The sequence below is a fragment of the Callospermophilus lateralis genome, chromosome 3 (assembly GCF_048772815.1).
Source record: "Callospermophilus lateralis isolate mCalLat2 chromosome 3, mCalLat2.hap1, whole genome shotgun sequence".
Taxonomy (NCBI): domain Eukaryota; kingdom Metazoa; phylum Chordata; class Mammalia; order Rodentia; family Sciuridae; genus Callospermophilus; species Callospermophilus lateralis.
In genome coordinates this window covers 97,520,694-97,534,576 of record NC_135307.1, presented here as the reverse complement: position 1 = coordinate 97,534,576, position 13,883 = coordinate 97,520,694, and the positions used below count along the sequence as shown (strand labels likewise).

Below are 13,883 nucleotides of genomic sequence, written 5' to 3'. Positions count from 1 at the left end.
GGTTGTGTAGGTTGCTCACTGAAGAAGGGCGAGTGCCCAAGAGGGCAAGTGGGCCTGAATCGAGTCTGGCTAGAAATTTGTATCTATCTGAAGCTGTGCTGCTTGAGGCAAGGGTGCCTTTTTCTAGCATGCACAAAGACGGAGCCAGCATCCCTCAAGACTGTCAGCTCAGAGGACTTGCTGTTTTCTAACTTGCCCACAGGTACCTTAGGGCCTTGCTGCAGCCCCATCTGATTCTCCACTGGTAGGGAAAAAAAAAATCCATATGTTCTCAGCCAGTGGAGAGCTGTGAATTATAATATACAAAACTCACTCCTGGATCTGTTTCTAATAATACAGAGATTCTTCTACAGTGAACTTTAAACTCAATCCTAAACAACATCATGAGAGTCCTTAATGAGTCAATGAATAAACCTGAGGTTTTATTGCAGTTTCTCCTTATCACACTCTTGTGCAGCATATCTATATGTTATCAGATGCACAGAATGGTGCTTAGACACAGCCGTGGCCTAACAGGAGCAGTGCCTGGTGGGGTCCCCACACTGCCTGAGCTCCCTTCTAAGTGCATGGGTTTGCTATCAAAAAGCACCCCAGAGAGAGTGGCCTCAAAACCAGAGATGCATTCTTCCACAGTTCTGCAAGCCAGATATCCCAGATCAAGAAGTTGGTGAGCTTGGTTCCTTCTGAGGCCTCCCTCCTGGCCTGGTAGCTACTGCCTTCTCCCTCTGTCCTTACAGGCCCTTCCATCTGTGTGTCTGTTCCTAACCTCTTCTTATAAGAAAACAATTATATTGCATTAGAGCCCACCCTAATGGTCTCATGTTGCCTTAATTATTTCTTTAAGGAACATATCTTCAAATACAGTCATTTCCAAGATTTAGTGATTAGGATTTTTGAGGGGACACAGTTTAGCCCACAACACTGAGGCTGTCCTGGAGCTCCAGGATCAGATGAGCCCTACACCAAAAGAGCCACCAACTCAAGCAGATAGTCACCTGACAAGATCTGCCTCACTCGTTTCACTGTGGTGAAGATGCTAATAAACATGGACATAATGACAAATGTGACCAGTAAGGCCACGTTACAGGTTATAAGAAGCTTCTTTATTTCCAATGAACCTCTGACCCGCTGAGCTTTCTTTTCTCTAGAACAAAGAGAACCACGGGCTGGTGGAGAAGCTGACCAGCCTGGCTGCTCTCCGGGCCGGTGACATAGAGAAGATTCAGAAGCTGGAAACAGAGCTGGAAAGAGCGGCCACCCACAGGCAGAATTACGAAGAGAAGGGCAAGAGATACAAGGATACAGTGGAAGAGGTCAGGGCCAGGGTGGCTGTGGGGGTCCACCTGCATTTTCCATGAGACTGTAAAGCACATTTCCACAGGGCGGAGCAAACTTAGTGGTGGGACCACAGGAAGGGGAGGCCAGAGGACTGGAGTCTACTCAGGGAGGAGACTAATGCTTCAGGAAGCATAGCACAGATTTTCTCTCTTCCCAATGTTCAAAAAGTGATGAGAAGCCTGAGAAGGAGCCCTGGCTGGATGCTTCTCTCTCTTCTAGGAGAACCTTGACCACTTGTCCATCAGGTCTGCCCTGAAGGTAGCTTTCCTTGAACCTCATTGCAAAGCTTGGAGAAGATTTTCATCTTTGTGGTGTAGTGAAAAGAGCAATAGACCCCAAAACCTGATGTCCTAGATTCAAATCTTGGCTTTGCTCCCATCTGGCTGAGCAGCCTTGGCCAAGTCATTTATCTTCTCTGAAATTTAGTTCCCTTGAATGTAAAACAGGAATAACAATTAGGGACTGAATTGTTGTGAGGATAAAATTGTCAAGTGAAGGTAACTTAGCCAAACGCCCATCATAGGCCCTGCATTAGCTTGAGCTAACATATTCTAAAGAAGGAGATCTTTATTATTACCATCCATTATCCTGCACTTTCCAAAGTCCTTGGCACCCATAGCAGGTAACAAGGAGCCCCTCTGCCCTCGCTGTGACTTGTGCCCTGGTGCACCCACACAGCTGCCGCTGGCATTACCAGAACTGCTAGTCACCTGCCATCAGCACTAAGGCTGAAAGAAGAAGCTGAAAGATAGAGATTCTGCCACGCTCACGTGCTTCCTGAGTCATAAATTAAGTAATTCTATTATATTAAATGTGTAAGCTCCCGGGCTGTCAAGAAGCTCTGGAGGAGGACATTGTCATTTCCTTGACATTGAAGAGACATTGGATTTGGCTTTGTCCTGGGTGTCAGCCTTACTGGGCTAGGAGCACTTGCAATGGGCTGGTGTTGGTTGATACCGGTGGGCGGGGGCCATGGGGAGAAGCCAGCCTGAGAGCCTGGAGCTTTTCACGGAGGAAGGCAGTGACAAACTTGGAGTGAGATTTTCAAAAAAGATTTTTCTTTTTTTCTTTTCTCCCTTCTCTCCAATAGAAATTGGCAAAGCTTCAGAAGCATAATTCAGAACTGGAAATACAGAAAGAGCAAATACAATTGAAGCTTCAAGAGAAGACTGAAGAGTTGAAAGGTAAAGCTCAAGATAGCTGATAAATCCATACACTCACTAAACCAGTCATTTTAGAATCAGGGGTCTCTGGGTGTACTTAGTATCACGAGCATTTTTTACTTCACAGGGAATAACTATATTATAACTATATTATATTTAACTGTGGCTGCTTACCCTGTATATCTGTTCCATCTCTTATCAGACAGCAAAGCAATCCCTTCCTATGCCTCAGAGCCCCCTGGGCCTTTTGCAAAGCACAGATGGTTGGACTGTTAGCCTGGAGCATTTGCATCAGGAAACGTGTGCGTGCACGCGTGTGCATGGGTGTCTGGGTGGTGGTGGTTGCTGGGATGGCTCAGACATGTATTTTTAAAACACCATGGCAATCATGATGCACAGTCAGGGTAATGCTGCAGTTGACATTTGTTGCTCATCAAAGATGCACAGAAAGTTTCTGATAATCAGGGTTACTTAGTCTAAGTGGTACCCATGTTCTCTGCCACTGTCCTGGCCCTGAAGGGTTGGAAGACCTTGGATTAGTGGGTAACACTTTCCTTTGAGGATATGGAACAGCTATCTTTAGCCTAACTCTATCCACCTGAAGCTTTCCAGCTCAAATTTGAATAGAGAGTACTTGCTAAATCCCAGAAAAGGCAACAGGAATGTGAGCCTGGTGGTTTCTGATCTGATAGTTGAAGTCCCCATACTTAATATCTTAGCCAAGGGTCTTTTCCTTGAGTTCCACCATGAGGCCACAAAGACATGAGGGTTCAGGTTGGAGGACTTGCATATGCCCCAGCCAGCAGGTGGTGGATCTGGAGGAACTCAGGGCAGAGCATGGGAGAAGCCCATGTCAGTGAGGAGGAAGTAAGCATCCTGGGTCCAGGTGGGCAAGCAGGAAAGGAACTGGAGTGCTGATAAGGAGGCATGCCCCCCACCCTGTCTCATAGGGCTGACATCATGGTCCTTGGAGTCCATGGAAATGTTGGTAGTGAACAGAAGGGGTCATGGGTCTGGGAGTAAACATGAACCTGAGTCAGGTTCAGCTTGCCTACCTCTACCCTTTTTATTACAGATGATAGGATGTTAGCTGAGTGCAAAGATGGATGCCACCTTGACGGGCTGCATCTGCAAGCCTCCATCTTGATGGCCCCTGCTGTGTAGAGGCATATTGGGGATGTGGGGTTGTCATAACCATGGAAAATCTTGAGCCCTACCAGTGGTTTCCTACTTGTCAAGTTCCCCCTTAACCTACAGACTTTGTGTTTGAGATTCTGCCATTTTGGGGTTCTTCTGCTGCCCAAATGAAATAGACACTCGTGTTTTCTTGGTCAACACTGATGAGTGGTGCTCAACTGGGGCACTGTTTCTCCCTCCCCACTCCTTGGCACCTTTGACTAGGTCTGGAGACATTTTTGGTTGTCACAACTGAAGCAGAGGTGCCACTGGCTTCCAGAGGGTAGAAACCAGAGATGCTGCTCAAAACCCTACAAAACACAAGACAGCCCCTCTTCATAATAAAGGATCATCCACTCCAAGTGCCAATAGTGCTGAGACTGAGAAACCCTATGATAAATTTGTGATTTTTTTCTTCCCAAAAGGTTTCTGTTTATTTCTAAGAATATTTATTGTCCTAATGCCAGTATGTCTATTTTTAAAAAGCATTTAACATTCAGGCCAATAAAAGTACTAGAAATGAAACTATTTATTCATAAATTCCAACATGACAGATTGGTGAGAATTATTATTTTGAAACCCTCTCATCTACATTTCTAATTTATAAAAAAAAAAAATTGGCATGCACTCCATCTCAAGCACCGTTAGAAATAAATGCCACATGGTTGTTCTTACATCCTCAGTTTCTTGAATGTGACATGAGACAATCATCATTGGTCTGGCAGTCATATTTCAAAGAACATTTTCTTTTCACAGAAAAAATGGACAACCTCACCAAGCAGCTCTTTGATGATGTACAAAAAGAAGAACGACAAAGAATGTATGAAATCTAGTTTGACTTAAAGCCACCTCTTCCTCCTCTCTGGTATTTTCTGCTTTGCTTCTCAGCTTGCAGATAGTGCATCACAGATACAGGAGGGCGGGTGGGAATATTTTTAGGAAGTAAAAGATGTTGAGATGCATGAGAGCTCAGCATACGCCTTCAGACACCACAGGTTCTGAAGTTGTTCTTACAGCTTCTGCCAGATGGGCACGGTAGATGACTAGGAATTTCTTGCTTTTTGTTGTTGAGACAGTGAGAAATTCAAAGACAACCACCTGCTCCAACTTCCATGAAATCAAAGAATTAAAATTATGGCCAAAGAAATACACTTCCCTCTCTTCCCCTCACCTGCTGTACCTGTTAACTTGATTTCTGTCCCAGAAAATAAGTTATGTAACCCACCTACAAATACTAAGGTAGGCGGGGGATACAGCGGCACAGGCCTGTAATCCCAGCAGCTCTGGAGGCTGAGGCTGGAGGATCATGAATTCAAAGCCAGCCTCAGCAATTTAGTGAAGCCCTAAGTAACTTAACAAGTCCCTATCTCTAAATAAAATATTTTAAAAAGGCTGGGGATGTGACTCAATGGTTAAGTGTCCTTGGTTTCAATCCTCAGTACAAAAATAAATAAATAAATAATGTAGGTCCCCATAACCTTGGACTATACCAGTCAGTCCCCTTTCTTATGTCAATATCAAACCCCTTGCTAATTTCCAAGGATGTCATTTTGGGTTCCCATCTCTCAAGGAAATCAACTCAAAGTGTTTTTGTTTGTTTCTGGTTTAGATTCTTTTTTATTACACAAAATTAGTTACTTTCCTCCTAGGTTTATGTTCGCAAGAGCACATATAACCATTAATGACTATAGTTTTACTATAGAAAAATCTCAATTTTACCTCAGTTTCTATTTTAAATTGTGTATGCATGCAATTTATGCACATACAAGAAATACACAGTATACACAGTATACACAGGGCCAGAAATATCAATTCAGTGTAGAAATAGTAGATTCCAAGAAATACATTTCAAGTGGATTCTTTCAAAACAGGAGAGTTTTATAATAATTTTTTGAAGATCTTATTTATAGATAAGTAAGTCAAAGTAAAAGCTTCAGCTTTCATGTACATTGAGGGTAAAAACACTGATAAGTCAGGTCAAGAAGATAGAGCAATTTCTTGACTCTGAACATTTCTGCCTCTAGTTACCAATCACATGACAAGGCAGTCATCACCAAAGAAATTCTTACCTGGATTATACATTTTTGAAGGCTGAGAACATGTGTAATTCTTTGGGTCATAGGGCCTAGTATTCCACTTTTCTACCCATTTTTAAAAATTTATTTATTCTAATTAGGTCTCTATGATAGCAGAATGCATTTTGATTCATTGTACACAATTGCAGCCAACTTTTCATTTCTCTGGTTGTATATAATGTAGCATCACACCATATGTGTAGTCATACCTGTACCTAGGGTAATGATGTCCATCTCATTCCGCCATCTTTCCTGCCCCCATGCCCCCTCCCCTCCCCTCCCTTCCCCAATCAAATTTACTCCATTAACTCAAAGGTTTTTAGATCTCTCTCTCTCTCTCTCTCTCTCTCCCCCCCCTTTCAATCTTTCTGTGTGTGTGTGTGTTTAGACCTCAAAGTAGTAGTGCATGGCAGGGTTTGGGAAGAGATGGAACATTCTTGTCATGTTTCTTAGGGACCAGAGGTTGAGACAGTGGGACAATAAAATCCACAACTTCCCCATGCAGTTAGCAGGAGATCAGGGAACCTGCATTTGTTGCAATGTGTTCTAAAAATTTTGAAGAGCTAAATCCCTGGACTTATCAGATGGCTCTACAGGTTGAGTATCCCTTATCTCAAATGCTTGGAGTCAGAGTGCTTCAAATTTCAGTTTTTTATGTTTTGGAGTCATTGCTTTGACTTTCCTAACCTAAAAATCTAAAGTGCTCGAAAACCTGAAATCTTTGAGCATCATGTTGTGATCAAATAATGTTAGATTTCAGATTATGGATTTTCAGATTATTGGGGTGCTCAATTTGTATTAATTTCTTTAGGACCAAATCAAGCCCCTACAGGGTCCTTGAAACTGACAAGGAGCTCAGACTTGACAGAGCGTGCCAAGGTCTTTGCTGAGGGAAGGGGCCCCTCAGGAGGACTGCATGGAACCCAGTGATGGCTTAGGAATGCAGAGCCCCAGCAACCACTGTGTCTTTTTTTTTTTTTTTTTTTGGTGCTGGAGATTGAACACAGGGCTTTGTGCATTCGATACAAGCATTCCTCCAACTGAGCTGTATTCCAGCCCCCCACTATGTCTTAAATTCAGCCCATGGTCCTGTGTTACTTGTGCATGATCATCTCAAAGCTGCACTTCTCAGATCAGAAGGTATAAAAAGTTTCTTTTAACTAGGAGAACAGGAAACAGTCTGCTCAAATAAACCCACTGGCTAGTAGAAGTATCACAATAGGTCCCAGTTCATTTTCTTCTCTTCTGTGGGGGGTCTCTTCATTATTTCCAAAATGATATTTTGTTCTAATTCAAAGACTGAAGAGAGAGTTCTAAGTTGTTTTCCTCATTTTCTGCCTAGACTTCTTGAAAAAAGTTTTGAGTTGAAAACACAAGACTATGAGAAGCAGATTCAATCTCTGAAAGAAGAAATTAAAGCTCTCAAGGATGAGAAAACACAGCTCCACCATCGGCTGGAGGAGGAGCGTGTCACCTCAGATGGCCTCAAGGGGGAAGTGGCTCGGCTGAGCAAGCAGGCTAAGGTGGGACACTCTGGCTTTCAGACTCCCCTGGCAAGCCATCCAGAAACCATCCGACCTGTAGAAGCTGTTCCATGTTCCCTCCTGAACAACTGAGAGCCTGGGCATCAGGGCCAAAGGCCAGAGGAGCCTGAGTCCACCAGGTTCTGAGCAGGAGACCCTTATGAAACTGGATTTCATAGTTTAAAAGTCAGCTTTCTAACTTTTTTTTGTGGTGCTGGGGAAACACCAACACATATTTAGATAACTATGTAAATGTAATTTACATAGTTATCTAAATATGTTGATTTAAAGAATAATTCCAAATCAAGTTATAAATTGAAGTGAGCCCTTATTATATAACCCATCATGTTATACATCTATAAATACCTATATCAAAATTAACTTACTCTATATCAGAATATTCCTTCTAAACTCTCATCAGAAGTCCCCCAAAGCAATGATCCATTACACAGTATGATGAGTATAGATAACAACAGAGTATTGCACATTTCACAATTGCCAAGAGGGTACATTTCAAATGTTCTCCCCACAAAAAAATGACCAGTATTTGAGGGGAAGGATATGTTAATTAGCTTGGTTTAAAATCTTAACTTTAGTTTGTACCCCATAAATATACACAACTATACTATGTCAATTTACATTGAAAATAAAAAAGTGGAGAGGGAAAATCATATAGAAAGACATTTTAAATTGCTAAATCATATAAAAAATACTAGCTGTTGTCTAGTATTTTATTTATCATAAAAACATATAAATGTTCCTGGGAAACTTAATAAAAAGCTCTTAGAAAGAATAAAATTTTTTAAACAAACAAAGCAATGACCCATGTTTGGACAATTAAGGTTTATCTTAATTGTTTCCCTATCAGAAAATGTAACCCTATGTGTACTTATGTTCATAAATACAAGACATTTCATTGTAAAGTTGGAGAGCTTTTAAGCTTCTAGTAAATATGTGAAACACATTAGTAGAATATTTATAAAATTATGCAAATATTCTACATGACTGTCCTGGAATAGTCATGCATAATCTTTATATAAGAACTCCTGAAATTACATCTGGGTAGCCTCTGAACTCTATTGGCAGGGCTGACCATTTTTTCTGGATCCTGGTCTCCAGTTGTTTGAAAGTAGGATACAGGACACATGATTAGAAAGCATCACCTTCAGCCACATAATCCTATGCCTTCTTTATTCTGAGCAATCACATAAGACTGACATCAATCTGCACGAGTCATGCCATCTGGCTACAGCCTTTCTTACATTTGGGAAATCAGGAGGCTGCACTTGGAGTGAGGCTCCAGTAGATGTCACTCACTTCCTCCTTGGTAGCTAAAACTCTGGTTCAAGCTCCCCAATGTAATAACATTAAGATGTCTGGATTTTCCAAGAAAATAACCCATTTTTATCAAGTTAGTTGTGTTATAGTCAGTCTAAAATGCATAAGTAAATACAAATGTGACCTATAACATTCACCGAAATATTACAAGGAAGAGCAGGGCTTTAGGCCTGGATAGTCCTGAGTTTGCCCATATACCTGGCATGTGATCTGAACATGCCATTTAACCTTTACATCAGTGACCCTTTGTTTTTTAATCTATAAAAGATCTCTCTACTCACCTTACAGGTCTGTTAGGAGAATTAGGTCATCTAGGTCAAGCGTTCAGTAAATGTCACTTTGATCCCCCTCCCTGCTCCTCCTGGATTCAGGAGCTGGAGACCTTGACTCGTCAGAATTCTAACTCAGAAAATACCAAGGAGAGGTGATTCACCTCTGCTGCCCCAAGAATCTTTATGTCTCTCTTAGCTACAAAAGCACAAACCGTGATCCTTCCTCGAGCTGAGCTCGAAAGCTAAGGTAGGATACAGCCTCTCCACCACCAGAGCTGGCCCTCAGGGACCCCAGTGCCCAGGCCGCCCTCCTGACTACCTGAAATCACCCTACCTGGGCCGCTGTCCCACGTTTAAGCCTGGCTGTAGCCCAAACCCACAGTTAGGAAGATGGCAACTCTGCCCACCGCCCCTCCCAGATGTTATCCCCTGAAAGAGAGCTTTAGTCCCTGTGATTTACTGTTCCCAGCTGGCCCCTACCCACTCCCTCTGCAAGCTTATAGTAGTTATCTTTTCCTTTCTATAATACAGAAGCTAATTCTACTGTACAATCAAGTAGATTTGAGAATAAACAACAGCATTTTGAGCCGTGAACCGTGCTCAAGGGCAGTTGTTACAAGCATTGATGGCTTTCTGAGATTTTACGAAGGCACTCCAGGAGGGTGCCTGCCCCCACCCACTCCTGTAAGAGCTCCCTTGTCCCAGGCAAAGCAAAACCAATATTTTTTCTCCACCTGTTTGTCATCACTATGATTCAGACCATCTCTGAGTTTGAGAAGGAGATCGAGCTGCTTCAGACCCAGAAGATAGACGTGGAAAAACACGTGCAATCACAGAAACGAGAAATGAGAGGTAACAAAGATATAAGTCACTGTCCGTGGGATGCTGGCTGAGTTATCATAGGTGTGTCCCTGCAGAAGTGATGTCGCCCGTGACTGGTGTGCGTTCAGTTGGTCGGTTGGTGGCTTGGATAGCTAGTTGGTTGAATACCTGGGAGGTTGGTCGGTCACTTGGGCAAACAGTTGGTAAGTTCGTTAGCTGGGCCCTAGCAATGTCATGGGGAAGAGAAATCATGTACAAATGTGATTTATACTGCACTACCTTTTCCTTTCAGAAAAGATGTCAGAGATCACGAAACAACTTCTCGAGAGCTATGACGTTGAAGACGTAAGAAGCAGGTAATCATTTCTGCATCATCAAACATTTGAAAACATGTAAAACATGAGAGAGATGATAGAGTTTTCCTACCCTCCTTATTTTCCAGGCTTTCTGTGGAAGATTTGGAACATTTAAATGAGGACGGAGAACTTTGGTTTGCTTATGAAGGACTAAAGAAAGCAACACGGTAAGAAATTTCCCTCAGGGTTCTGTTTTATTTTTCGGAGATAATAGACTATTGAAAAGCCAAAAGCTTATCTTTTTTGTAGATTTGACACATAAAGTATGTTCTTACAGGAGAATAATCTAATAGTTACTGGAAATATCTCTGAGAATTAGGTAATTATTTTAGTAATGAGAAATAATCTCTTCATTGGATAAACTGCCTAGTAATAAAATCTATAGCCTATATAGTAAAAGCTAATTATAGCAAATAAGTCAGTCACTGTTGCTTGTGGATATATGGGCATATTTAAGGAGTTTTTTTGTCTTCTTTAAATTAATACACTTTGTTTTTTGTAGCAATTTTAGATTCAGAGCAAAGTTGAGCAGAGGATACAGAGTTCCCACATATCCCTGTGACTACACGCAGCCTTCCCACCACCAACATCCCACCACCCCAACACACTGCCACCACCCAAAGCCCATAATGCATAATTGCCGGGTTTCTGTTCATGACTAAAAGGCTCAGGAGTCACTCCAGCTGAACTGGGCTAACTGGGCTGCGCAAAATAACCACACAGGAGACACAAATACTTTTTTCTTTGGGGTTGCTGTGACGGCTCCTCTGACCTTAAGGGTCCGCAGAAAGAGAGAGAGAGAGAGAGAGAGAGAGAGAGAGAGAGAGAGAGGGAGAGAGAGAGAGAGAGCGCACCCGCTGACCCCTTTTATTGAGGAGAAGCCATTCAAATGAGGCAAGGGGTCAGGTTTAAGGGGCCGAGTCTATCTTCATGATGCCCACTGTTAGCAGGTTGACTGACACCTGGGTTCGCCACACCCAAGGGCACAGTAAGAGAGGGGGACACACACAAGGCACTTCCATGGAAGATTCTATCCTAAACAGGGCAAGGGGTTAGCTTACAAAGGAACAGGTGAGCATAGCTCCACCCATGGGGCTGTAGCAAGACACACCCATGCACGAGACACGGACCCTCGAACCCAAGAAGGGTGGGGAAAGCTCTGCCACATTTCTGCGACTGAGCGCCTCAGCACCCAGCCGGGGAGTGTAACCCAGTCATGTGTAGGGTTGGTCTCCCACACATAATGAAATGTTTTCACAATTGTAGCACCATACGTAGCGCATATATACATATATATAATTTTTGGGGGGGTACTAGGGATTAAACTCTGGGGCACTAGACCATTGAGCCACATCCCCAGCTCTATTTTGTATTTTATTTAGAGACAGGATCTCACTGAGTTGCTTAGGGCCTCACTTTTGCTGAGACTGGCTTTGAACTTGTGATTCTCCTGCCTCAGCCTCCCAGGCCGCTGGGATTACAGGCATGCACCACTGCGCCTGGCCACAGCATATATTTTTAACTATTAAGAAAGTAAAAAATGTAATTTAATAACTTCTAAAATGAAATTTCTTTATCATTAACTGCATGCTAACCCCACACAATGCTTCATAAATACCCAGATGGACCCCATAATGACAGTCTCTAACACCTAGCATATTCATAAGTCAACTGCAACCATGACCCTCATAACTGATGCATATATACACTCTCACAGTAGTCAGCATAACAGAACAGAGGCCCTATGGTTTATTTCTTGATCCTCCTTTAACAGTGTTTTGGAGAACCATTTCCAGTCTCAGAAAGATTGCTATGAAAAGGAAATTGAAGCTCTGAACTTCAAAGTGGTGCATCTAAGTCAAGAAATCAACCACCTGCAGAAATTGTTTAGAGAAGAGAATGATATCAATGAAAGTATCCGTCATGAAGTTGCCAGGCTGACATCAGAAAACATGGTATCATCTCAGCCATGGTCCCTGGCCGTGGCCATTATCCTGGAGACATTATTCCTCAGTAGAGTAAAATTCAGTTTTTTGGCAGTTGAACAAGGGAATTACACTATTTTTTTTTCCAGAAATAATACTTTTATCAGAAGATAAAACTGTAAAATGACCCCAGGCTAGAGAGCAGTTTGATTTCAGAGTAGGTTTGATTACCATATGCTGGATTTAAATTCTATGTATGTGTGTGTCTCCTTAAATCCATGTATCTAAATTTAGCTCTAAGCCCTTGGAAAGAAACCCCCATTAAGGTGGAAGCTTGGTTCTTGAGAAGGGAGTATATTCGGTTCATGGTGTGAGGCTTACCTATTCTAGGGCTTCCTCCTCAGTGACTCTCATTCTCACCCACAGCATTTGTCTCATTGTTTCTTTCTGACCCACACCTTCTGGCATGGAAAAATACTTTCAGAATCTTGTTACTCAAAAACCATCCTTTTCTTAACCTCATGTCTTCCATGGCTACCCTCCCATTGTTTTGGAGAGTTGAAGGACTTCTTAAAGGCCATCTAATCATACTTTCTCTACCAGCCTCTCATTTCTCTCTGGTCACACTGCTCTATCACATGCCCCTACTACCAGCCAAATCGGCCTGCACCCCCACGGGTTCTCAGCAGCCTCTGATGACGTGGATCACTCCCCACCTCCCGGCTGTTCTTGGCTTCCAGATCACTGCACTCGCCCAGGCTTCTCACCCCGCCTCAGTATGCTCCTCCTCCACTTCTTTACTATCTCCTCCTCTACCTGGGAGAGTTAGGAACTCTCTGGGTGCATCAACAGGTGAGCAGACAGGAGCGGGACATGTAGAACAGCCATTAAGGACATTCATGTCTTCCTATATTCTTTGGATAAAACTTTAATGAGGAATTTGCAATTCTAAGTCACTGGTGTCTATATAAAGCTTAGACAACAAAAACAAGTTTTTATCTGGCTAAGGATGGAGCTGATGGACATTTTTAAAGAAATAACAGATAGAAAAGGATAAAGGATTGTGGAGCACAGTGGACAATTCCAGACCTACACTAACGGAGCCATATGTGGCCTGGAATTCAGAAGTAGCAGTGGAATGATTTGAAAAAAAATTTTTTTTTTCTATTCCCTGATGAGAGAGTGGGTCTCTGGGTCTAGGACCAAAAAGCTGCCTACATCTTTCACATCACCCCTCCCTCCATTCAGCACAGTGCACATCTGCTACACTGCACATCTGTCTCAGTGTAGTTCTGAGCATGCTGGAATCCCTTGAGACTATCATATAGGTCTTAAGGATAAAATGAGAGAGGGGAGAGGCGGGGGGGGGGGAGGAGGAAGGGAGGGAATCCAGTAGGGCATCTCAGCTGGCCCCGTTATACAACTACACGTTCTATGGTCTGAACACAGAGACAGTGTAGTTTGTTTCTGAGATGGTAAAGTTCATAGATGAAGGTATTTAGTCTAATGTTTATAATTCTTCTCTAAAGATGATCCCAGACTTTAAACAGCAAATTTCAGAGCTGGAGAAACAGAAGCAAGATCTTGAAATTCGTCTGAATGAACAAACTGAGAAAATGAAAGGTAAATGGAACCCTCATGGGCCTGCTTTTCAAAGGTGTGCAGGGTGTCTAGGGCCAGAAAGGTCATTGCTTTCAGGGGTTTTAAGCTCTGATTCTCCCAGCACGGGCAGTGGAAGGTACAGTAACAGTTGGAGGACATTTAAAGGAGACAGCTTCCTCGAGGCTCCGTTGATTTTTGCCAAGTGGGAAGACAGTCTCCAGCGTTGTTGGATGTTCCTATCTTTAAAGAAAATCTAGATTTTTCACATGAAATATTATAACTTTTAAATAAGG

At 42.7% G+C, this 13,883-nt stretch overlaps 1 protein-coding gene across 1 annotated transcript in view; it reads left to right on the top strand.

Moving 5' to 3' along the window:
- Positions 1-13,883, top strand: part of Myo5c (myosin VC) — a 94,251-nt gene that overhangs the window by 56,049 nt on the left and 24,319 nt on the right. The window contains exons 22-30 of the mRNA XM_076848581.2: positions 1,149-1,313; positions 2,429-2,522; positions 4,434-4,497; positions 7,095-7,275; positions 9,644-9,737; positions 10,000-10,063; positions 10,150-10,230; positions 11,838-12,018; positions 13,518-13,611. Of these exons, the coding sequence (XP_076704696.2) occupies positions 1,149-1,313; positions 2,429-2,522; positions 4,434-4,497; positions 7,095-7,275; positions 9,644-9,737; positions 10,000-10,063; positions 10,150-10,230; positions 11,838-12,018; positions 13,518-13,611 (1,018 nt within the window). The remainder of the gene's footprint in view (positions 1-1,148; positions 1,314-2,428; positions 2,523-4,433; positions 4,498-7,094; positions 7,276-9,643; positions 9,738-9,999; positions 10,064-10,149; positions 10,231-11,837; positions 12,019-13,517; positions 13,612-13,883) is intronic.